This window comes from Rhinolophus sinicus, linkage group LG03 (assembly GCF_036562045.2).
Source record: "Rhinolophus sinicus isolate RSC01 linkage group LG03, ASM3656204v1, whole genome shotgun sequence".
Lineage (NCBI taxonomy): Eukaryota > Metazoa > Chordata > Mammalia > Chiroptera > Rhinolophidae > Rhinolophus > Rhinolophus sinicus.
In genome coordinates this window covers 94,892,250-94,919,059 of record NC_133753.1, presented here as the reverse complement: position 1 = coordinate 94,919,059, position 26,810 = coordinate 94,892,250, and the positions used below count along the sequence as shown (strand labels likewise).

Below are 26,810 nucleotides of genomic sequence, written 5' to 3'. Positions count from 1 at the left end.
AGTCAACATCATGAAGCAGCAACTGCCGAAAGAAGAGGAGGAAATGTTCTAGATTAAAATAGACCAGGGAGATATAAAGAGAAACTGCAATGTGTGACTTTTAATGGAATTCCGGTTTTTTGTTTTTAAGCATTAAAAATGATTGGAACAGAACATTTGAGAGAAATTCAACTATGAACTATATATTAGATGATTTTGTAGAACTGCAGATAATTTTGTTAGATATGGCCATGGCGTTGTGGTTACTAGGCAAATGCCCTTATTTTTAGAAGACTTAGGCTGCAGAACATAGTGGTGAGGAAACAATGATGGAAAAATTTTAACAATTTTTTAATCCAGTAGAGTTTATAAGGATGTTCATTTTATTATTCTTTCAACATTTTTATATCCATGAAAATAAAATTTGGGGAAAGAAGTCAGCAACCATTGAGCTGAATAGGGTTTGAAATGAAAGCAACTTCTTCCTAATCCAGAAAATGATTCCTCCAGAATGGAAGCAAGATAAAAAAAAAAAAAAAGGCAAATGATTGCATGTCAGTGGTGTTGACTCCGGCACATGGGGAACCAGAAAGCTTAGCAAAGATCCCTGTGCCCCAAACTTGGCATTGGAGCAGCCATGAGGCCACTGACTGATGATGTAGACATCTCGGTAGATAAATTCCTGGGTAAACATGACTGGTGACCAGATGCCTGGTATTTTGATCCAAGTCCAAGTTATGGGTTGCACCCAAACTAAAACTGAGAGTCAGTTTCCATCACCCCAAAGAGTTACATTTTCTATATAGCTGAGTTTATGGACTGCATTTAATATCCTATATACTAAACTGGTCCATCAGAAAGGTCCACCGGAGTCAGTGATATTTTGGCTGAAACCTGGAAGATTAGTAGGAGCTGGCCAGGTGAAAGAGGGGAGAATCAGCATGTCAAGCATCTGAAATGGCATGTTTAAAGGCTAGGAAGCTAAAGAGAATGGTGCCTTGGAGTAAACTGAGAGAACGTCCCCATGGCTGGAGCAGAGCGAGTGAAGGCCAGGATGACATGAGATGAGCAAGGAAAGGTGGGCAGGGGCCACACATGCTAGACCTTCCAAAGTGAGCCAAGGAAATGCCCCTCACTGCCTCCCCTCAGGGACTCTGGGGTCCTTCTCTCTCAGTGCCCTGTCCCATCCCAGTGCCCATGCCTCAGGGCTCTTCCAAGGGCTCGGTCTGGGCTACAAATTAGAAGTTACTCTGATTAGGCACAAAGTTTTTTCTGCAAAAGGGATGATGAATGAAAAGAAGCCAAATCTTGAGTCTGTTGCCCATGTTTTAGAGCTCCCTCCACCGGGCCCCCTCTCATCCACTAATGCCGTTAGTACCTGATCCTAGCGGCCACCCGCATACACTCCCAGGTGTCTGTGGGCATTCCCTGGGGTCTCACAACATGTGTTCACAGACAAGCCTGGCTAGTCTGCACCTGGTGCCTACAGGTTGTCCCTCCTCTGCTGTCACACCAGCTCTCTGTTAGAGCCCCTGTGTCCTGTCCCCAGGGCACAGCTGTGTCCATCAGGCACCTCAGGCTGCCCCTGCAGCTGAGGAGCACAGGGGATATCAAAGCTGTGAGCTGTTGTTCTGTGCTGTGGCAGGAATGCCTCCCCCTTTGTGTGTATGTTCAGTTAGTGGGGCCCCAAACTCATACTCCTTCTGCCCAAATGACTCACATGGGTTATAGGGAAACCCTTCTTTCAGTTTGAGCGCACATGCTCCCAGTTTTCCCTGGGACTCAGATATACAACCACAGGGTATCAACGGGGTTTGGGCGTTGGGGCTTTGGCCCACGCATCAGACACTAAGCTGTCCCTCAAATCACTCCTCCCTTCTGACAATGGAGGCTTTGTCAGTGGGTTGGGATTGTGGCGCCTGGCGCCTACTTCCCCAGGATGACTCTTCTTCTGAGAGGAGCTTCAGTCCCTTCTGTAGCCATCTCTGGGTCTGCTCACCAGTTCTCTGAATGTGCCAGACCCAGCTGAACCCAGCAGAGGTCATAGCTTAGGCTCTTGGGACCCACATTTTTTGTCTGTTTCTCCCAGTAGCTCAGGAGGAAGGGACAGGGTCTTGTTTGCTCTTGCAGCCCTGAAAGGTGGCATGGGCCCCGCCTGCAGGAGGGGCTCAACTTATTTTTATTGAAAGACCATCCCATGGCCTAGGCCACTGGTCACCAAGCTTCAGCTTGATGGAAATCACTTGGGATATAGTTAAAACACAGATTGCTCAGTCCCATCCCCAAAGATCTGATTCATTAGGTCCAAGGGCCCAAAAAGCTGTGTTTCAATAAGATGCCAGGCAATTCTCATGCAGGTGGTTCTTGAATCTCCCTTTGCCTCTGTCTCAGGCAGGCCTGAACCAGGGACACTACTAGACCTTTAGCTCCTTTGTGAGAAGTAGAAATAGGCACCTCTTCCCCTTCTAGTTGCACCAAGTCCAGGGCCAGGGTGACGACTCGGCGAGCAGAGTTTACGCTGTGATTTCATCCCCTTTGCTAAGGAAACTTGTGCTATGTACAACCTGCATAGCTGCTTGCAGCAACCTGGTCTAAAACCTGTTCCTGCTAAGAGATGATACGACTGAGAAATGCATCTTTAAGTCACCCCAATCTCTCAGTCAATTCCAGGAACACTGTGCGGTTACTTGCTCCTGGATATGAGGTGAGCCAGTAACCAGGGTCCAGACTTCCTGGGAGGGGTCTGGAGAATACGAGCTTGAAATATCTAACAGAGGTTCTTAACCTTTGCCACGTGTTGGAATCACTTTGGAAGCTTTGAAAGATTCTGATGCCTGGGCTCTACCCCCAGAACTTAATTGAGTGGGGGTGCAGCCTGAGCATCAGAATATTTAAAAGGTCCCAGGTGATTCTAATGCGCAAACTCTGACCTAATACAGCCCTCACCCTGATCAGAAGCATGAGCTGCTGTGTTTCTTCCTAGGGGTTGGAGCTCCCCGGCTGGGCTCACCTCTCTGACTGGAGAACGCAGCTGGCTCTCTTGCTCTTTGTGCAAGTTCTTCTGGCTATTCCTCTGGCATTTCTGCCAGTCACCTTTACCCCTGCAATGTCTGAACACTCTCCTGTACCTAGCCCTCCTCACACCTCCCTCCCCCAAATAAAACCCAACGATTTTAATGTGTCATATTCTTCGTTAGTTTGATAACTGGTCTTCCACAGGCATAAATGGCAGGCAAAGCTTAAATATACTCTCTGAAGTATGTGCCAACACAATCTGTTAACGTGCCACAACAAAGGTAATGTTATACCAGCGCCGTGTTCTTTTTACATGGTGGGAACCCAATTTGGGATTTTGTTGCTTTTTTCGGTGGGGGAATACCTCAAACTTAGGGGAGTGGGAGACAGTAACTGAGAGCCTTTTTGGAAGCCCCACTGTTTTTGCCACTTGCAACAATGGTTGACTTCCGTTAATAATGTTGGTGATGCTATTCTTGCAAAAGGGTTAGAACAAGGAATACAGAATCTAATTCTCCTATTAGAACATGAGTTCTTAGAAAGAGAGACCATATTCTATTCCTTTTTGATCTTGCATCATTCTTACCACATAATTTGTGTACTTGCATCATGCAATGAATGCTACTGAGTTGTCAAATTTTAAAAATTCAAATTCAGCACCAATTTATTGAGTGGCTACTTAGTCCTGGGCCCTGAACTAGGTGCTTCCATACGTTGTTTCATTCAATCTTACTCAATCCTCAGGTGTTAGTTAGGATACAGGCCAAGCTGCTATAAGAAAGATATCTCCAGATACAGGATTACACAAGGTGTGAGTTTCTTTTTTTCTCAAATGATGGTCCAGATGATGGTCCACTAAACAAATCCAGAGCTTGTTTGTTGGCTCTCCCAACCTTAACATGTGGATTCTATCCTTGGGTCCAACTTGGCTGCTCCAGCCAACTGATAGAGGAAAAAGGCCGGGGAAGCCATCCATATTTCTAGAAGCACAACCTAGAAAACATTTTACTCACATTTTATTGGCCAGAATTTAATCATATGGTTGTAACAATATGCAAAGTGTGCTAGGAAATGTAATCTCTAATTAGATGGACATGTATCCATCTAAAACTGGTTGATGTTATTATTTGATATTTGATATTATTAAACAATGGAAAATATGTATTGATGGACAAGTCTTATAAAACACCTCATACCTATGGATGAGTATCTTAGTTTTTATTGAAGCTGGAAATGAATTCTAGGAAGATGCTAATTTGCTGCCCAGAGAAGTCCTCTGTTTTCTCAATATATTCAGAATTAAGTTGGCTCTGAAAGGCTACCTCAATTTATAAGAGCTTTGCATATTGACAAAATAATAATAATAATAATACCAATTTCTTAATTGCCAATGGAGGAAAATACGTATCAGTAACTAGAATGTTTGTGTTCCCCATTCAGGCTAAGATTTTCCCAGAATGCAGTTACTTAGAAGAACACATGACAGTATATACTAGCATGTACTGAGCATCTAATCTGGGCCAGGTACTGTGCTGGACATTTTCCACAAATGATCTGATTTGATCTACATCCCCTACTTGCTGAGGTAAGTATCATTCAAATCATTTTACCGGTAAGAAAACTGAACAGCAGAGAGGTTATGTAGCTAAGATGTGGCAAGGCTGGTGTCTGAACAAAGGTCCATTCGATACCAGAGCAAGTGTTTTTTCCACTACACTCCATTGCTTATGTGGGAGTTTTTCTAGTTAGCTTCATGACACCCTTGGTGATATTTTCACTGGCTTTGCCTCTGCACAGATTTCTGCTACGGAATTTGTTGCAGTAGACACTCTTATGGTCGAAGGCTATCCTTTCCAGGCTTTCTCTATCTCCTGGTATTTATGGATCATATCTCAGTCATTTTACAAAGTCGACACCAGCACAGGGCCTGGTATTTGTTGTATGCGTAAGCAAGTGATTAAATGAGTAAATAAATCCCCCTTTCACCTACAGCTAAAAACGGACACTTTACACTATACCCCATATTATCAATTCTTGCCTTCAACATTTAGCCCACTCCCAGTTTCAGCACATTAATATCTTATTCTAAGTTCTTGGTTTCCAACTCTAATGCCAGGGACATTCAAATATATTTCCAACTGACTCCAAAACAAGAACCTTTTATACACTGGGAAGGTCTTCTGTGGTTGATTTTTACTTCAACCTAACCTCAGTTATCTTGATGTCTTGTCAATGTGTTACTTTTTTGTCTCATCCTCAGAAGCAATAGAAGAAAGCTATTTCCCATTTCCAGTTTACTAGAAAAATGAGCCCTCAAGATTCCAGGGAAAGGGACTGATGCCAGCTCCACACTGAGGTCATGATGTTATTGAAGAAGACTTTACTAATCAGTAAAATCAGTGCTGACGCAAACTCCCGGCAATGATGCTCAACACAGGCCTGGGTGGGACTGGCCTCATCCTCCAGCCACAGTTCTGCGAAGGAAGGAGCTGGAAACCAGAAGGGGCTCTTTCAAAGGCCTGGTTCCTTCACTAGTGACACAAATGATGAGGTCTGTAAGTAGAACTAATCAAATCACACCACATGTGAGGTTGCCTTAAAAATTCCATGCAAATTTTGCATCTGATTCCACAGTATATTCCAAGTTGCTAAATATACATATTTATATAAAATATAAAAAGTATTAAAGTACATATCAGGTGTGTGATCAAAAACTATGGTGAATGCTGCTGCTGAGTGCCATCCAACAGAAAGACAGGGATCTTCAATATGTGTAGCAGTGAGTCAAACCTTAGTTACAGTGTGTGACAAGTTTCAACTTGTTGGGTGCAGTCAGTCGGGTGTGAGCTATGATTGAGAAAAGGTGTGTTTTAAAGTGCGCCGTAAACCATGGATCACGAACAATGGTGAAATTTTGTTTCAAACTGCAAAAAAGTGCTAACGAAGCACACAGAATGTTAAAATTAGTTTATGGTGATGCTGCAGTGACCATGATCTGGCACCATGTAACTTCTGGCTCTTCCCCAAAGTCAAAATGACCATGAAAGGAAAACGTTTTGAATCGATTCAAGACATGGAGGCAGCCATGACAGCTCAACTAAAGACACTCACGAAAGAGGACTTCCAGAACTGCTTCAGGAAGTGGCAAGAATGATGGGACAAGTGCATTTGAAGTGAGGGGGAGTATTTTGAGAGGGATTAATGGCAATGTGACTTTTATTGAAATAATTTTTTAAAATTTAAATAGTCACTGTAATTTTTTTATCACACCTCATATATATATACATATATACATATATACATATATGTATATATGTATATATATATATATACTTTTCTCTCAGTGGAGCCCTGGAAGAAAGGGGTTTGTTCTCTTGGGGGCACCCATTCCCTAACAGGAGGCACTCAGAGCTGTGTGATGTCTGACATCCTTCCTACCATGTTTCCCCGAAAATAAGACCTAGCCAGACAATCAGCTCTAATGTGTCTTTTAATACAAAATTAATATAAGACCTGATTATATTATATTATATTATATTATATTATATTATATTATATTGTATTGTATTGTATTATATTATATTATATTATATTATATTATATTATATTATATTATATGTGGTATTATATTATACCCAGTCTAATATTATAGTAAAATAAGACTGGGTCTTATATTAATTTTTGCTACAAAAGACACATTAGAGCTGATTGTCAGGCTAGGTCTTATTTTCAGGGAAACATGGAAGATCCAAAATTCTTTTATGAAGAGTCAGGAATAAGTAATATCAGAATCGGCATAGGCAAATATATTTGAATCTAAGGGCATATAAAATCATTTTATTTTTCAAAACTCTAACCAAATAAAACCCTTCTTCAGATACCAACTGGCAGTTCTCAAGCTATGGGGGCTTAGGAACCTATATTTTCAGAAAAATCCTCAGGGAACTCATATGATCAGGCAATTGGAAACCCTGAGATAATGTACGCATAAATTCTTCATAAACTTTAAAACCTGGTACAACTGTGAGCCATTATTGTGGGTAAGGATTATAATCCCTCTTGTCTTTGCCACACAGGATGGTTTAAATGAAAGAATGTGTATTGCTTTGTAACATTCAGGAACTAAAGTGATCCGATCTGCAGGCATGGAGAGGACTACAAACTTCTCTCCTCTCCATCCACATTGCAGGGGTAGACCAGCTGGCTAGAGACTTTATAAACTCCATAACCCTGGAGAGAGGCACAGCTGGCTTGGAAAAGATCCTTTCCATTTGTTGCTTCTTCCTTCAGTAGCTCAGACCTAGGGCTGGGAGCTGTCCTCTCCAGAACGCCAAGCGTCTCTCTCTTTCTTCATTTATTCATTCAAAGGCCTCTTCTGTCAAAAGACAGATCTGACAAAGAAATGGTGGCCGATTCCAGTCAAACCTTAATAAGAAGGGCTGTCCTTCCTGCATCCCTGGGTCTTTCCTGGCCCCAGCCCAGACACCCAGCGCCCCATGCATGGTGCTCTGTTATAAGGGCACTTCTTTCCTAGAGAGCCCATTTCTTGAACCTCTCCCGACTTGCTTCCCTATATCAAAATGCCTTGGTGCAGGGTTCTGTCCTTTTGGAGTCCTAGAGTGGCAAATTAATATGATAAATTATGTTTAAGGCACTAAATTAAGAGTTTCCTGAAAGCAGATTCAGGTTTTATTCATTTCTATGCCTCTGTCCCTAGTTTGTGGGTCACATTTGAAGGGTTGAGATGGAACTAATGAAAACTAAATGTGGAAAGGTGGCAGTGTTTTCGAACATACTGGCATTCAATAGCTCCCTTTATTCATTCAACGAGTATTTGAATGCTTACTATGTGCAGGGCGTATTCTAAGAAGCAATACAGGGCAGTGGCTTTCAACCTTTAGTAAACTTCAGCGTCACTCGGAGGGCTTGTTAAAAGGCAAAGTTCTGAATCATAGATTCTGATTCAGGAGGTCTGGCTGGGCCCTGAGAATTGGCTTTTCTAACCAGTTCCCAGGGAAGGCCGGTGCTGCTGATCTGGGGGGCCACACTCTGAGAACCACGGGTATAGGACATGGTAGGCACCAAGTCTGACCTGGCAGGACGCAGTCGTGGGTGGTTATACCAGTGGTTCGTGGGTGGTTATACCAGTGGTATAACGGTGGAGATTTCCGTCACCTTGGCAGGTCAGTGGAAAAGACACTGAAGAGGCACTCAAGCCCCTTAAGCTGATGTCTGCGCCTGCTCCCCCCAGACACAGCAATGAGATGCGCTGTGCCCCTCCACTCCCCAGGGCAGTGGTATAACAGCAGCGGGCTCCAGGCCGGAGCCCTGACTCCTCCCCTCCGGTTCGGGCCCCTCGAGCGGAGGGCGCGCACTGGAAGGCTCTGGGGTCCAGGGGATCGTTCCCGGACAGGCCTCTGCGGGAGCAAAGCAGAGGAAGTTACCCTCCCCGTTGACGGCCCCGCCTACGCTGGCTCTCCGCTAGCGGCCGGGCGGTGGCGGCTGCGGCGCGGGGCGGGGCGCCGCGACCCCCGTCCCTCCCCGGCCGCCTCCGCTCCCTCGGTCGCAGACGCAGCCGCCCGGCTGGCTCGGCCTCGCGGCGCGGGGACCCGGCGTCGCCGCAGTCCCGACCGGCCCGCGCGCCATGGCCCAGCCCGGCGAGGAGGCTCTGCCCGGGCCTGAGACTGCGGTGCAGATCCGCGTCGCCATCCAGGAGGCCGAGGACACGGAGGAACTAGAGGACGAGGAGGAGGGCGCGGAGGCGCAGGGCGCGGGGGACCCGGCTCGGTATCTCAGCCCCGGCTGGGGCAGCGCCAGCGAGGAGGAGCCGAGCCGCGGGCACAGGTAGGCGCGGCAGCGCCCCGGCCCAGGGGGAGCCGCCGACCCCCGAGTCCGGGCGAACGGGAGTTCGGGGACGGCAGCTCAGCGAGCGGAGGGGTTTGAGTCAGGGCGGTCGCACCGCGTCAGGACCGGCTTGTGTCGGTCGTTGGTGCTCGGATCCGCAGCTTTGTAACCCCACCGAGGCTCCCTCCAGGGGCCGGCGGCGGGTTTCTGAGGGCCTGGACGTGGACATGCTCTGGGACCCAGGAGTCCTTCCAGGGCCATCTTCGTCCTGTCTCGCCTTTGGTGAGCTCACCCAAAGACCCTCCAAAAAGCCCGCCCAGCCCGGTCTTCACCTCCGAGGCTGCACCACCCCCTCCCCAACCCACCCCGAGAGTGGTCCCTCCTAGACCTCACTTCCCTTTCTGTTTATCCACATGGCTTCACTCAGTCTCTGGGTGGGGGCAGGCCAGGCATAGCTGACACTTGCTGCTGGGGGATCCCAGGAGGGGTGATTTCATGGTGTAAAGTGCTCTCTTGCCCTGGTTTGGAATCAGTTCCAGGCCTGCTGCCTGCATCCTCCCTGGCTAGGGGATTCCCATTTTCAAGCAGCCGTCCCCATCCGATTTCTAGGTTTGCATCATCAGCTTGCTGCCTTGGCCTTGGGTTCCTGGGTGATGGGTTGTACGGAGCTGGTATGGCACCAGAAACCACCTGTCTCACCTTGTCTCTGGGCTTTGAGCTTGGTCGTCAGCTGGAGATCTTAGTCTTGTGTCCACTAAGGATAGGCCTTTCACAACTCTGGTTTTGTTTCTGCTGTTGAAAGGAGATCCTCCATGTTGTATGGAGTATCCATAGGGATGAGATCCATAGGGCAATGGCAGAACTTGCAAATTATGGGAAAGGCCAACAGGCACTTATGAAGAGCCCTGTTCTGGGGTTCTGCTCATGCTTTTAGCTGTCCGGGCTCTGCAGGATTCTTCTGTGGCAGACATGTATCTTCTTCACTGGGAGAATACTCAACTCAGGGCATAAGGAGACTGGGGCCAGAGCCATTCCCCTTCACTGGCTGACACTTTCCCAATGGAAAGGGTCTGGATTTACGGACCCAGAGATTCAGGGCAGTTCAGTGGAAACAGGTATTCCAGGAGGAAAATCCAGCTCAACAGTTTAGAGCAGGAAAGCTGGGCCACAGCAGATGACACAGGAGATATGTCAGCACTTTATATACTGTAAAGCCTGATTCATTCATTCAGCTCTGCTGAGTATTGAGAGTATATAAATAATGAATCCCTAGTCGCTGGCTTCTCACAGTCTTGAGGAGAAGGCAGCCACCTGGTCAGATAATTTCAGAGGTCACGTATAATAGCCTCAAGTGGTTTATACTTCTGACTTCGTTTTTGCCTGTAACTAGCAAAAAGCTGTCCCCTGTCCTGGGTGCTAAGTTTCGAAACTGTACCATTAGCCGGGATGAAAGCCCTACTTATTTCTTGGGCCTGGAAAGATCCCTCATGAGATCTAGGAGAACATGATCCTCGGCTCTGGGAGGCCTCTTGCCCCCCCCCACCCTCCCCACTCTCTCACTGCAGAGCCACCCTTCTTTCCCAGTCCCAGTGGCTGGAGTCTCATGGAGTTTTCAGTCTGAAGCGTTTCCTGCTGCCCACTGGCATAGAGTTGACCCCAGAAAATCCCTGGGGCTCTTCAGGGTGGTGGAGCTGGCAGAGCCCAGCAGGCAAACATCCAGAGCACAAGGAGGTCCAGCCAAGAACAGGAGCCACACTGTTTGGGCCCAGCCTGGCACGGGAGCAGCCACCACCCTAAGAGAACACTTCTGAGCTCCCAGAACCTGCAGGAAAGGAAAGCCCAGGTTCCTAAATTTGCTGGGTGAGACATGGCGCCCACCCCTCAGCCCACTGCATCATCCCCTCAGCCCACTGCTTCTTTCCCTGCCTGTCCTAACAATTCGTACTACTCACAGAACCGACCCCCTCTAGGTCCCCGAACACAGGGTGCAGTTTGTGTCCACGTGCCTTTGCACTCGCACTTGTGTCCCTCTGACTGACTGATTGCTAGTCACCTGAAAACTTAGCTGCCTCTTCCCCACCATCCCCATCCCTACCCCAAAGCTGGATTTGCTTTCTCTCCGCGGTGTGGCGGTAGCCCTCTGTCCGTTTTATGCCTAGCACTTACCCACAATTGTAATTCTAGAGTTCTGTGTGCCTCACCAGTGTATGAGCCCTGCGAATTCAGGTGCTAGGCTTGCCCTATTCTCATTGTATCCTCAGCACCCGGCACATAGTGGGTGCTTTATAAATATTTGTTGAATGAATGCATGTCTCTATCATCACACTCACTCCATGGAATTGAAATATCTGTGTGTTTCTCCTCTACTAGACAGTGAAATCCTTGAAGGCAGTGACCTGTCCTGAGTCCTCACCGTATCTCCAGTACCTAGCCCAATACTTGGCTTATACCCGGGGGAAAAGGGATAAATGGAAATAAGGAAAAATCTTTATAACCTTCACATGTCCATTAGTCTTCTCACATCTTGTTCACTAAAAAGGTGTCTTTCTTTTCAGTTTTACCTTTTTAACATACAAATTTCACACATAACAGGTGACAGAGTAGTACTGTGAGCAATCATCTATGTACCCACCACCTAGATTTAACAATTGTTAATATTTTGCCATATTTCTTTGATGGACATATAATGTGTGTGGTTTTCCCTGAATCATTTGAAAATATCTTGTGCATAAGATTTACACCCTAAGTACTTCGTTTTGTAGTACTTCATTAATGTTGACATTCTCCCATAAAACCGTAGCTCTATTATTGCAACTAAAAAAACTAACAATGATTTCCTAAAATAATCTGATAGCCAAGTTTCATATTCAAGTTTCTCACAATTGTCCCATACTGTGTTTTACAACTATTTCTTTTCCACCCTAAACTAGAACTCAATCCAGGTCGAGACATTCATCTATTATATCTCTTTAGAATCTTTTAATCTAGAACATTATTCCCCCCGCCACCCCCTCCCACCCCCAATGCTTTGCTATCTTGGAACTAAGAAGCCAGATGTCTTGAAATGTTTCACACAGTTTGGTTATGTTCTCATCATCTAGTTTAACTTGCTCCTTTGTACTGTGTTTCCCATAAATTGGGATTTAGAGCTACAGGGTTGATTAGATTCAGATCAAACATTTTCTCATGAGCACTTCATATGCAATACCAGGAACTTTTCCTTGCATCACCTTAGGCAGCACCCACCGTTAGTGATTCTAAATTTGACCCCTTGGTTAAGGCGATCTTGCCCTTGCAATTAACAAGTAATATGTGTGGGCTTCTTGTGAATATTCTTTCACCAATGAACTTTCCCCTAATGGTTTTAGCATCTGCTGATGACCCTTGCCTGAGTCAGTTCATTGGGAATTACAAATAGGTGGTGTTCTATCATTCTCTGTGTGTTTATTAGCTGGCATTCCTCTATAAAAGAGAGCTTTGCCTCATTATCTGGGCTTGAATAAGAGTTCCTCCTAATGAGGCAAGCAGAAATGGTTCATTATTCCTTTCTTGGAGCACTTCCTTGCTTTCTGATACTAGATATTCTAGGCCTAACTTGTACACTTCCTACTCCAGTCATGGGATCCAGCCATTTCCACAGAAATCCCAAGTACTAGTGGGAAGGTATTTAGAAACCAGGACTTGGAATTAAGAGTGCTGATTTCTACTGGCGTTTCATTGCTTTTAGGCCCTTTCAATAGACAGAACTAGGAAATATGTTTTCTAAAAAGAAATTTGTGTTGATAATTCCAATTAAAATTTAATATTATACTGTTTTTGCTTTGTTTCTTTTATTTCTTACACTGGAAATCTTGATTCCTAATAACATGAACCTATTTACTTGTTTGCTTTGTCTTAGAATGTATAAAAATGATTATAGTACTAAATATCAGTACAAATAATAAAACCAGTGGCATGTCTGCTTTTCATTTAACACACAGAAACATCTAAGTTTCTTTCTTCTCGTGATGTTTAGGGACATTGCACAAGCTATCATTTCCCTGTTCTGGATGATGATAATGCAAGCCTCCATTTATCAACGCCAGCTTTGTGCCAGACGTGGAACTAAGCACTTTGTATATCTTATCTCTGCTGCACACCACAAATCAGTATTTAGATCGGCGGAGACAGCCACTAGTTGTACTCCTTTCCCAGGCTCTAGGAAATACACCAGAATGTCATGTCAAGACAGGTCATGATCTCTGTCATAAATCTATAAGAACCCATGGGCCACAAAACACAGGATGTGGCTTCCCTAGTGCCATCCAAATGTAGTTGTTCCCAAAATGGTTTTTCCAAAGTCGGAAACATACTTGTATATATTTTCTGTCTGTCTCTATGAAGAAACTTCATCTTTTGACTGTGCTCTCGTGTTTTTATATTGCATTATAAATTGTTTGCTTTTTTGAACCGTTTCAGGTTCGTTATCTTTTTCTAGAGGCGAGGCAAAAGAAACTTCACACAGATGGTACTGGACCCTAGTGTTTTTCATAAGTGATGTTTTCTCTTTTCTGTTCAATATCTTTCTTGTTGCTGTCCAGCATTTTCCTGGTCTTGGTGGCCAAAGCGCCACCTTAGGCCATCTGCAAGGATGAGTGAGTCCAGGAAATCTTTTCCGTGTTGAAAGTCACAGTGAGGAGCTCATTGCTGCACCATTTCTGTTTTGGGATTTTCCTTCTGTAAGGTATCATTTGAATAACCACTCAACGAATATACGCGTATCCAAATTAGCTTGAGATTTTATCAGAAAAGCAGCCTTGGAGGTTTTATGCTGCACTTGTTTCTCCAAATTATTTACAAATATGATAAATATTTCCACACTGGTCTGTGGAGCTAAATCATGTGTTTTGAAATGTGGCTCCTTATTGCTACCCCTTGTTTCCGTTTCTTGCAGGTTTACAGCTGTAACAGAACTGAGCACCACTCTAGATTTGCAATACTTTGTTTAAAATGAAACAATAATGTAAATGTAAAAATTAAATGTAAAACTTTTTCAAAGTCCTCTTGAAAGGCCACTAACAAAATATACCTCTGTCTCAAAGAATCCTGATAGGTGTGATTTGCCCTACGGAAATGATTCCCCTTACGTTGGTGACACTTTTTAAATTCCTAGTGTGCAAGGCTCTAGGTTGGTGCTAGAATGAAAGAAAACAGTATGACTCCTACTGTCCAGACACTTAGGGTTCGGGGCACTAAGAGATGTAACTCCCCACTCCTTAAGTGTGGGCTGTGTAGGGTGACTTCCTTCCAAAGTGTACAGTATGGAAAGGGGCAAGAAAGAGTCACTTGACAGTGGAGACAGACTCCCTCAGCCAGGTGATCAGGGTCACACCAGATCAGTCATGTTGATAGTATGTTGCCTTGGTGTGACGTGAGGAAAATGGAAATTTACTTCTGTTGTCCTCCCCAAAACCCACATCCTCAGTCGAATCATGAGAAAAATATCAGACAAATCCCAAATGAGGAGTATTCTACTACATACCTGAATAGTGCCCTTCAGCACTGCCAAGGCCATCAGCAACAAGGAAAGTCTGAGGAACTGTCACAGCCAAGAGGAACCTGGGGAGACATGATGACTAAATGTAATATGTCATCCTGGATGGGATCCTGAAACAGAACAAGGACATTAGGTAAATACTAAGAAAATCTGAATAAAGTATGGGCTTTAGCTAATAATAATGCATCAGTGTTAGTTTATTACATTATCATGCTAATGTAAGCTATTAATAATAATAAAAACGCCTTGTGTGGGGTATATAGGAACTATTTTCACAATATTTCTGTATATCTAAAACTATTCTAAAATAAATTTATGTTTTAAAATGCTTATAAAGAAAAGGATGAATTTTTGACCAGTCACATGAAGAGAATCAATGACATGAAAGTTAAATAGAAAAAGTGACCCCACAGGATACAGAGGTGATACTGTTGGAAACAAAAAGACTAAAAGTATATACTCCAGTTAATACCTTGAGAAACAATTTAAAATATCGCATTCACAAAGCAAAAGCCAGATGATATTAAAAAGGAACAATCTGAAGACACAGAAGAGTTTTCAGAGAAAAAAGTAAATACTTAACAAAATTTAAAAATTCACTAGGAAAGGTTGGAAGGCAATGTCAAGGACATCTCTAACCGTGTTTCCCCGAAAATAAGACCAGGTCTTATATTAATTTTTGCTCAAAAAGACACATTAGGGCTTATGTTCAGGGGATGTCATCCTGAAAAATCATGCTAGGGCTTATTTTCCAGTTAGGTCTTATTTTCGGGGAAACATAGTACCATGTAAATCAAAGACAAATGCAAAGACAGACAACGTGAGAGAAAAGATAGAAGACATAGAGGATCAGTCCAGAGCCAGTCAACTAATAGGACTTTAAGAAAGAAACGTAATCTTAGCAAATACCTTCTTCCTGCAGTGAGCAGTATTTACATAGCCATACAAATACATGCAACTGGTTCACTTTCACTATCTATCTATAGACAAAACATAGAAATTTAGTTACAGAATAGAATGTAAATATTACGAACCATGACAAAATGAAATAAAGGTATGTCTGATAGAATTTGAAAGGTTGGAGGGGGATGAAGAGGTGAAGGAAAAGGTAGGGTAATGATGTGCACATCCTCTATAGTGAGGAATTGAGAAATATTATTTACTGTTGATGGAATAAGCAACAGGGTTTTAAATGTATTATTTAAAAACACAATTAGAAGGTTAATAGAAAAATTAAAAATAATGTAAAGTTTTAAAAATTGGAAGAAGAGGCTTTGGGGGATGAATAACCCCAAATCAACATATAATAGGACATGCATACTGTCTAAAATTGGCAGAGAAACAGAGCCATAAGCATATCTTATAGACAATCAGGCAACTCTCATAGAACAAACTGGTTAAATATAGGATGCCTGTAGGGAGGAGAGGTGGAACAGGGACTTACTGTTTTCTTTATAAGTTCTCTATTATTTTATTTTAGTTTTTGCTATGGATATGTATTGCTTTAATTTTGAAGATTCACTTTTGATGAGCTATTAATATGTCCAAGGGTTACATAAATGAGAACAGTTGGAATGGAAAAGAGAACAGATGGGAGACACGCAGAATGAAATCAACACTTGATAACTGACTTAATGTGGGCCTGACAGATGCATCTTAGGTTTTGAGCCTAAGTGCAGAGATGAGTGAATAGGGAAAGTAGTTGGGGAAGTTTGGGAGGGATGATATATGGTTTTTACAGGACTATTGTGTTTGACCAAAAGTTGCCAATATTTATATTTAAAGAATATAAACTTCTTTAATGTCTGTAAAGGATACAGGGTCTGTTTCGTTCAAAGGCTGTTGCATAAACCAGGATACAGTGCAACATGCTCCCAGATACAAAATAGGTTTTCCTGCTCTTCCAGCGCAGTTGCTGTTGACAGCCCCCATGCAAGGGAGGGGTTCCCTGGGTGCAAGAAACTCACCTCTGCACTCACAGAGGGGTGATAGATCACCTCCCCAGAGCTGCCCGCCTGTTCTAGTATCTCTGGCTACCTGCTATCTGCTCACTGGGTGCAAATAACTGATGCAGAGTCACCACCCAACATGTTATGGGTTGTTGACTGTGAGACTCAAAGGAAGAGGAGCTTCCCAGATAGAATGTCTCTTGGTAGGTCAAGTTCTGCAGAAGCCAATAATTTGATTCTGGACATAATTGAATTTGAAGTAATATCAGACTATTCAAGTGGAAATGTCAGGCAGGCACAAGGCAGTTAGGAATTGAGGACTAGAGCTCAGGAGTGAGAGAAGGATGAAGGGGTGCAAGGAGAGGCAGATTTGAATTGGATGAGCTAATCAGGGACTGAAGTGTAGAGTTTGCCAGGGATAAAGCGTCAAGGAGAGATCCTTGGGGAATACCTACATTTAGAAATGGGAGAGGAAAGAGGAGACAGAAAGGGCAGCTAAATGGGGAGAAGAATCAGAAAAGAACAAATCATATAATCTCAGGGGGAGAGTATCAAGAAGAAGGTGGCCGTTCTGCATCCGGGGCGAGAGGACCAAGATGGAAAGAAAGCACCTGGATATGGCCATTGGGGTCTTTGGTGGATTTCCAGACACAGAACAAACTTGGGGGTAGGAGGGTGAGGCACAGGGGAGGTCTGAGCAAGTCTGATTGGATGAACTTCACTTTCTCAATCAAGTCTGAAATAGAATCATCTGCAGGGAGTAGTGTCTCCCCATGGCAGATCTTGGGAAGAACAGGAGGCACTGGAATGGGTCTGGAGGGTTGAAAAATTACATCACCTTCGTTCCTTTTTTTTTTTTTTTTTAATTTTTTTACAAGTACAGTTTTTATAATAGCTTCAACTGCTCTAGTTTGGGAGTAGGACTTAGTGATCTGTGGGTCCCTTCGATGGTCTGGTCACCTCTGATATACTAGCCACTTGTAGTAAGTTAGGCCATTTTGCTAATACCCAAGTCCACCCAAAATTCTTCATTGGTCATTATTACACACGTCACCCCACCCTCTGCTTTTATTGTCATCCTTGTCAGCTGGGCTCAGAATTTCCTGTGCGTTTGTAGTTATTTTTATCTGGTATATTCAACCTGTTTTCACTGCTATCTAGGGTATAAAATTTCTCTAATAAGTGAAATTTTGTTTTGTCCTTTTTTAAATTAGTTTCAGGTATACAAAACAACATAATGGTTAGACATTTACACCCCTTACAAAGTCATAACCCCAACAAGTCTACTACCCATCTGACATGGTATATAGCAGTTATGATACCATTGACTATATTCCCTATGCTGTGCTTTATATCCAGTGACTTATATATAATATATATGTCATGCCAGGTGTTATGCGGGGTCTCCTCTGGGGTCTCTAGTCCCGGTCCCCACATAAGAACACAGGATATGGTGAGGCCAAAAAGGAACACCCACGGAGCCATAGGTAGGGGAGTCACACCACTATATTCTCACTGGCAGCTGGGTTGGAGACACAGGAAGCAGGAGCCACACTAACTGCAACCTGCCGTCCTAACTGCAATCCGCGCTTGCTAGCCCAGCCACCATCTTCTTGCTAGCCCCATTTTCTGCTAGCGTAGCCACAGCAGTTATATTAGTGGACAATGGCTCACTGGTTACAGCTGACGGCCAACTGGCCACAGCTGATGGCCATCCAATCACAGTTGATGGCCATTTACTACCCGAGTGAGCACCTTTCCACGTGAGGCCGAGACCCTGGAAGCTGCTCTCTGGGGCTCTATCCCCACAATATATTTATCAGGGGTGCCAAAAAATGTATACACATTTTAAGATTTGTTATCTATGCTCACACAGTAGTTTGCGGTAATCAGAAGTGTCTGGACGCTCATGGTAACCACTTTGAGCACCTCTTGCAATTGCAGAAGTCAAACGTAATTTGTATTCATCTTTTCTTATCGGAATATATTGAGTACTATAATTAATATAGTTTCTCCCTTTCTTAAAATGTAGATACATTTTTTGGCACCCTCTGTGTGTGTGTGTGTATATATATATATATATATATATATATATATATATATATATATAATTATAGTTGACATTCAATATTATTTTAGTTTCAGCAGTGATTAGGCATTTATATAATTTATAAAGTGATTTCCCCCAACTCCAGTATCCATTTGACACCTTACATAGTCTTTACAACATTGTTGATTACATTCCTCATACTGTGTTTCACATCCCCGTGACTATTTTGTGACTACCAATTTGTACTTCCTAACCCCGTCACCTTTCTCATCCATCCACCAACCCCTTTTCCATCTAGCAACCATCAGTTTTTTTTCTTGTATTTGAGTCTATTTCTGCTTTGTTCGGTCGTTTATTGTGTTCTTTAGGGTCCACATGTAAATGAGATCATATGGTATTTGTGTTTCTCAGTCTGACTTATTTCACTGAGCATAATATTCTCTAGGTCCACCCATGTGTTGCAAATGGTAAGATTTCTTTCTTTTTTATGGCCAAGTAATACTCCATTGTAGAAATGTACCACAGTTTCTTATTGATGGGCATTTTGGTTGTTTCCATGTCTTAGTTATAGTGAATAGCGCTGCAATAAACTTAGGGTTGCATGTATTTTTTGAATTAGTGTTTTGGATTTCTTTGGATACATACCCAGCAGTGGAATTGCTGGGTCATAAGGTAGTTTCATTTTTCATTTTTATTTGTTTAAAGTCTTCCTCTCTCTTTTTTGTTTGTTTTTTGTATCTTTTTGTTTTGTTTTTTGGGGTTTTTTTAAAGATTTTTATTGGGGAAGGGGAACAGGACTTTATTGGGAACAGTGTATACTTCCAGGCCTTTTTTCCAAGTCAAGTTGTTGTCCTTTCAGTCTTAGTTGTGGAGGGCGCAGCTCAGCTCCAGGTCCAGTTGCTGTTTCTAGTTGCAGGGGGCGCAGCCCACCATCCCTTACGGGAGTCGAACCGGCAACCTTGTGGTTGAGAGGATGCGCTCCAACCAACTGAGCCATCCAGGAGCTCAGCGGCAGCTCAGCTCAAGGTGCCATGTTCAACCTTAGTTGCAGGGGGCGGAGTCCACCATCCCTTGGTGGGACTCGAGGAATTGAACTGGCAACTTTGTGGTTGGGAGCCCACTGGCCCATGTGGGAATCGAACCGACAGCCTTCAGAGTTAGGAGCATAGAGCTCTAACCTCCTGAGCCACCAGGCCGGCCCTATTTTTAATTTTTTGAGAAACCTCCATACTGTTTTCCACAGTGGCTGCACCAGTTTGTAATCCCACCAACAGTGTATGAGGGACCCCTTTTCTCTGCATCCTCACCAACGCTTGTTGATTTATTGATGATAGCCATTCTGACAGGAGTGAGGTGTTATCTCATTGTGGTTTTTAATTTGCATTTCTCTGATGATTCGTTATGTTAACCATTTTTTCATGTCTATTGGCCATCTTTATGTCCTCTTTGGAAAAATATCTGTTCAGGTCCTCTGCCCATTTCGTAATTGGATTATTTGATTTTTTTGGTGTTGAGTTGTATGAGTCCTTTATAAATGTTGGATGTTAACCCCTTATCAGATGTAACATTGGCAAATATCTTCTCCCATTCAGTAGGATGTTTTTCCATTTTGTTGATGGTTTCCTTTACTGTGAAAAAAACTTTTGAGTTTGATGTAGTCCATTTGTTATTTTTTCTTTTGTTTCCCTTGCCTGAAGAAATATATCGGTAAAAATATTACTAAGGGTAATGTCTGATAGTTTACTGCCTATGTTTTCTTCTAGGAATTTTATGGTTTCGGGTCTTACATTTAAGTCTTTAATCCATTTTGAGTTTATTCTTGTAAGAAGGTGATCCAGTTTTATTTTATTGCGTGTATCTGTCCAGTTTTCCTAGCACCATTTATTGAAGAGACTGTCTTTACTCCAGTGTAAACTCTTGCTTCCTTTGTCATAGATTAAATGACCATGTAGGTGTGGATTTATTTCTGGGTTCTCTATTCTATTCCATTGATCTATGTGTCTGTTTTTATGCCAGTACCATTCTATTTTGATTGCTATGGCCTTGTAATGTATTTTGATATCAGGTAGCGTAATATCTCAAACTTTGTTCGTCTTTCTCAGGATTGCCATGGCTATTCGATGACTTTTATGATTCCATATAAATTTTAGGATTATTTGTTCTAGTTCTGTGAAAAATGCCATTGGCATTTTGATAGGGATTGCATTGAATCTATATATTGCTTTGGGTAGTATGGACATTTTTACTATATTCTTTCTATCCATAAGCATGGTATATATGTTTCCATTTATTTATATCTTCTTTAATTTCTCTCTTCAATGTCTTACAATTTTCTGAGAATGGGTCTTTGATTTCCTTGGTTAAATTTACTCCTAAGTTTTTTGTTTTTTTGGTGCAATTGTAAATGGAATTGTTTTCTTAATTTCTTTTTCTGGTCGTTCATTATTGGTGTAAAAAAATGCAACCGATTTCTGAATATTAATTTTTTATCCTGCTACTTTACTAAATTCATTTATCAGTTCTAATAGTTTTTTTGGTGGAATCTTTGGAGGTCTCTATATATAATATAGAATCATCTGCAAAGAATGACAGTTTTACTTCTTCCTTTCCAATTTGGATGCCTTTGATTTCTTTTGCTTGTCTGATTGCTGTGGCTAGGATTTCCAGTACTATGTTGAATAAAAGTGGTGAAAGTGGGCATCCTTGTCTTGTTTCTGATCTTAAGGGGAATGCTTTTAGATTTTCCCCATTAAGTATGATATTAGCTGTGGGTTTGTCATATGTGGCCTTTATTGTGTTGAGATATGTTCCATCTATTTCCACTTTGCTGAGAGTTTTTGTCACAAATGAATGCTGGATTTTGTCAAATGCATTTTCTACATCGTTTGATATGACCATGTGGTTTTGATTTTTAATTTTGTTTATGTGGTGCATCACATTAATTGATTTGCAAATATTGAACCAACTTTGCATACTAGGAATGAATCCCACTTGATCGTCATGTATGATATTTTTAATGTATTGCTGAATTCGATTTACTGATATTTTGGTGAGGAGTTTTGCATCTATGTTCATCAGGGATATCAGCATATAGTCTTCTTTTTTTGTAATGTCTTTGTCTGGTTTTGGAATCAGGGTGATAAAATGGTGGCCTCATAAAATGAGCTTGGGAGCCTTTTCTCCTCTTGGAAGTTTTTGAAATAGTTTTAGTAGAATAGTGGGTATTAATTCTTCTTTGGATGTTTGGTAAAATCACCTGTGAAGCCTTCTGGTGCAGGACTTTTGTTTGTTGGGAGCTTCTTGATTACTAATTTGATTTCATTGGTAGTAGTTGGTCTGTTCAGATTTTTGGTTTCATCTTGATTCAGCCTTGGAAGATTGTATGCTTCTAGTAATTTATCCATTTCTTCCAGATGGTGCAATTTGTTGGTGTATAGACGCTTGTAGTAGTTCCTTAAAATTTTTTGTATTTCTATAGTGTCATTGTCACTTCTCCCTTTCATTTCTGATTTTATTTATTTGGGTCCTCTCTTTTTTTCTTGATGAGTCTGATTCAAGGTTTGTCAATTTTGTTTATCTTTTTTTTTTTTTTTTTTTTTTTAAATGGCTCTTGGTGTCATTGATCTTGTGTATTTTTTTTTTAGTCTCTGTTTCATTTATGTCCACTCTGATCATTACTATTTCCTTTCTTGTACTCACTTTGGGCTTTGTTTGCTGTTATTTTTTCAGTTCCCTTAGATGTAAAGTTAGACTGTTTATTTGAAATTTTTTTTGTTTCTTTAGGTTAGGCCTGTATTGATATAAATTTCTCTCTTAGGACTGCTTTCGTTGTGTCCCATAGATTTTCGGGTCATTGTGTTTTCATTTTTGCTTGTCTCAGGTATCTTTTGATTTCTCCTTGATCCTATTGTTGACCCATTCATTTTTAGTAGAATGTTATTTAGCCTCCATGTGTTTATGTGTTTTTCAGTATTTTCCTTGTAATTGATTTCTAGTTTCATACCATTGTTGTCGGAGAGGACACTTGATATGATTTCAGTGTTCTTAAATTTATTGAGACTTGTTTTGTGGCCTAACATATGGTCTATTTTGGAAATGCTCCATGTGCACTTGAAAAGAATGTATATTCTGCTGTTTTGGAGTGAAATGCTCTAAGAATATCAATTAAATCCATCTGGCCTGTGTGTCATTTAAGGCTGCAGTTTCTGTGTTGATTTTCTGTCTGGAGGACCTGTCCATTGTTGTCAGTGGGGTGTTAAAGTCTCTGCTATGATGGTGTTACTGTTGATCTCTGCCTTTATGTCAGTCAATCTTTGTATTACATATTTAGGTGTTCCTGGGTTGGGTGCATAAATGTTTACTAGGGTGATTGTCTTTTGTCAGATCGATCCCTTTATTATTAGTTAATGTCCTTTGTCTCTTATTATAGTCTTCATTTTAAAGTCTATTTTATCCAATATAAGTATTGCTACCCTAGCTTTTTTCTCATTTTCTTTTCATGAAATATCGTTTTCCATCACTTTCAGTCTGTGTGTGTCTTTCAATCTGAGGTGGGTCTCTTGTAGACAGCATATGCATGGGCCTTATTTTCTTACCCATTCAGCTATTCTATATCTTTTGAATGGAGCATTTAACCCATTTACATTTAAAGTGATTATTGATAAGTACATAGTTATTGTCATTTTATTATTCATATTTTTAATCTTCATTTGTTTGTTTTCTCCTTTCTTCTGCTTAAAGGAGTCCTTTTAACATTTCTTGTAACACTGACTTGGTGGTAATGAATTTCTTTAGCTTTTAGCTTTTTCTTGTCTAGGAAGCTCATTATCTCTCCTTCAATTTTAAATGATAGACTTGCTGGGTAGAGTAGTTTTGGTTGTAGGTCCCTGCTTTGCATTGCTTTGAATATTTCCTGTCACTCCCGTCTGACTGAGAAGTTTCCTTTGAGAAATCAGCTGAGTCTTATGGGAACTCCCTTGTAAGTAACTAGTTGTCTTTCTCTTGCTGCTTTTAGGATTCTCTCTTTGTCTTTAAATGTTGGCATTTTAAGTATGATGTGTCTTGGTGTGGGCCTCTTTGGGTTCATCTTGTTTGGGACTATCTGCATTTCCTGGGTTTGTATGCCTATTTCCTTCACCAGGTTAAAGAAATTTTCAGTCATTATTTCTTCAAATAGGTTCTCAATCCCTTGCTTCCTCTCTTCTTCTGGTACTCCTGTGATGTAAATGTTGTTACGATTGATGTTGTCCCATAGTTCCTTAAACTATGTCAATATTTAAAATTCTTTTTGTTGTTCCAATTTGGGTGTTTTTTGCTACCTTGTCTTCTAAATCGCTGATTCAGTCCTCTGCTCCATCTAACCTACTGTTGATTCCTTCTAGTGTATTCTTCATTTCAGGTATTGTATTCTTTATTTCTAACTGTTTCTTTTTTATGGTTTCTATGTCCTTTGTTATGCTTACTCTCTTTGTTGAAGTTCTCACTAATTTCCTTAAGCATTCTTATAACCACTGTTTTAAACTTTGTTTCTGGCTGGTTCGTTGCCTCCATTTCATTTAGTTCTATTTCTGGAGGTTTCTCCTGTTCTTTTATTTGGGACATGTTTCTATGTTTTCTCATTCTGGCTGCCTCTGTGTGCTTGCAACTATGTCCTAGGTATATCTCCTATGTCTCTCAGTCTTTGCTTGGTGGCCTTATGTAGTATGTATCCTGTGTGGCCCAATGGCACAGTCTCCATGATAACCTGTGCATGTGTTCCAGGAGTGTGCCTTGAGTGTGTTGTGTGTGTTCTTCTGTTATAATTGAGCCTTGATTGTTTTTGGTGCATCAGTGGGTGGGATTGACTCCCACACTGACTGACTGAGAGGATTGGCTACTCCCACAGTGTATGAGCTGCTGTGTGGGGGCTGACCCCTCAGAGGAGGATTCACCCCTATGGGCTCTTTTGCATGTTGAGACTATCCTTTGGGTGTGCTGCTTGGGGGTATAACCAGGTAGTGCTCTGGTGTGGTCTGAAGCTGGCCTCTGGGTGTGTTGTTTCTGGTGTCTCTTGGAGGGGTTTCTGTGCAGGCCAATTTTAGCCTTGCCTGTGACTGGCCCGTGGCTGTGTGGTAGGAGCCACAAAGCTGTATGTGGTTGGCTGCTGCCTGTGCTATACCTGGAAGTGTGTGTGGGTGGCCTTCCTGTGAACTGAGGCCAGCTGCCACCAGTATTGGGCCTGAGGCAGCTTAGCAAAAGGACCAAAGCCCCCTAGGCCTATTGCCACTTTCTGGCACAGTTGTTGAGAGAACCTCCGTAGGTGCACACACCGGACTGGTTGACCCTCTGTCGAGAGTGCCCTTGGCTGTGCAGTACTAGCTGGGTGGGATGGGGTCCCAGGGAGTCATGAGATGTGGCTGGTAGTTTTTACAAAGTTAATGCAGTTTTGGTTCTTGCACTGGTCCTGGGCCCATGACCACTTTGCAAAATCCCCTGAGAACACTGTGGCCAGCCACTGCTCGCCTCAGGCCCGCAGGTCCCTGAGAGCTGCCCAAGAGAATCTGTGGTCCATGTTTTGGGTTACTGCCCACCACCAAAAGTTCTCTGCTGCTACAGGCCATCTGCTGCTGTAAAAGGCTTCCACAACTTGTGGAGCAGGGCCTGTTGCTCAGTAGTCATGAGTGTCCCGGATGATGCAGTATTAGCTGTGCAGGGCATCATGAAGGTAGTACATACATGCAGATTTTACCAGACCAACACAGTCTCAGATTGGGCCTTTTGGGGGAGGGTTCAACATAGAAAAGATGGCACCTTCCTGTAGATAACACATGAGTCAGGCTCCACACAGGGATAATGGCTCCTCTCCCTCCAGTCCTCACTCTGAAGTCGTACAACTCAGTCTTTCCCCATGTATCTCTGGCACCTCTCGAATTGCTGCCCCACTACTAGAGACCAGGTGAGTGATTGCAGACACGTGAGTCTGTGTGTGGGTTCTTTGAGAGGACTTCTGGGTTTCCAGCTGCGTTCCATCTCACCAGGAGGAGCAGACACAGTCCTCACTGATTTTCACTGCCAGATGTTGTGGCGGATCTACTTCCCAGTACAGGACCCCTGGGCTGGGGACCCTTCCTTCTTCCAGGGGGACCTCCACCACCAAGGTGTCCCTCCTGATGTTCAACCACTATCTGTGGGTTTGGGGTCAGTCCATTTCACGTCTCCACCCCTCCTACAAGTCTCGATGTGGTCTCTTCTTTATATCCTTAGTTATAGGGGTTCTGTTCAGCTGCTCTTCAGATGATTCTTGAGATTGATTGTTTTATAATTTATTTGTAATTTTGGTGTGATCCTGGGCTGCATGCAATAGGCATAGTGTTCACCTAATCCACCATCTTGGACCCTCTCCCACTCTTTGTCTTTTGATTGGAACATTTAATCCATTTACATTTAAAGTAATTGCTGATAGATATGCAGTTATTGCCATTTTATGATTATTATTTTCATTTTAAATAAGCCCCTCTAAGATTTTTTATAATACTGATTTGGTAGTGATGAACTCCTTTAGATTTTTTTCTTGTCTGGGAGGCTCTTTATCTGTCCTTCAATTCTAAATGATAGCTTTGCTGGGTACAGTAATCTTGATTGTAGGTTCTTGTTTTTCATCGCTTTGAATATTTTGTGCCAATCCCTTCTGGCCTGCAAAGTTTCTGTTGAGAAATCAGCTGATAGTCTTCTGAGAGCTCCCTTGTAGGTAACTAACTGCTTTTCTCTTGCTGCTTTTACATTCTTTCTTTGATTTTAACCTTTGGCATTTTAATTATGATGTGTCTTGGTGTGGGACTCTTTGGGTTCATCTTGTTTGGGACTCTGCGCTTTCTGGGGTTGTATATATATTCCCTTTGCCAGGTTAGGGAAATTTTCAGTCATTATTTCTTCAAATAGGTTTTCAATTCCTTGCTCTCGCTCTTCTCCTTCTGGTACCCTTATAATGAGAATGTTGGTATGCTTGATGTTGTCCCAGAGGCCCCTTTAACTCTCCTCATTTTTTTGGATTCTTTTTTCTTTTAGGTGTTCTGTTTGAGTGTTTTCTGCTACCTTACCTTCTAAATCACTGATTCGATCCTATGCTTCAACTAATCTACTGTTGATTCCCGCTAATGTATTCTTCATTTCAGTTATTGCATTATTTCTGACTGATTCTTTTGTGTTCTCTATCTCCAATTTTATGTTTCCTATCTCTGTTGAAGTTCACCCTGAGATCACTGAGCATCCTTATAACCAGTGTTTCTAATTCTATAATACATCTGGTAGATTGCTTTTTTCCATTTTGTTTAGTTATTTTTATGGAACTTATTCTGTCCTTTTATTTGGGACATGTTTCTTGGTCTCCCCGTTTTGGCTGCCTCCCTATGTTTGTTTCTATGTATTAGGTTGGACTGCTATGTCTCCTGGTCTTAGTAGA

General features: G+C 42.3%; 1 protein-coding gene across 1 annotated transcript in view; it reads left to right on the top strand.

Annotated features, from left to right (window-relative positions):
• The first annotated feature begins 8,180 nt into the window (after positions 1 to 8,180).
• Positions 8,181 to 26,810, top strand: part of LARP6 (La ribonucleoprotein 6, translational regulator) — a 31,239-nt gene continuing 12,609 nt past the window's right edge. Inside the window, exon 1 of the mRNA XM_074328205.1 lies at positions 8,181 to 8,838. Coding sequence (XP_074184306.1) covers positions 8,639 to 8,838 — 200 coding nt within the window. The 5' untranslated portion in view covers positions 8,181 to 8,638. The remainder of the gene's footprint in view (positions 8,839 to 26,810) is intronic.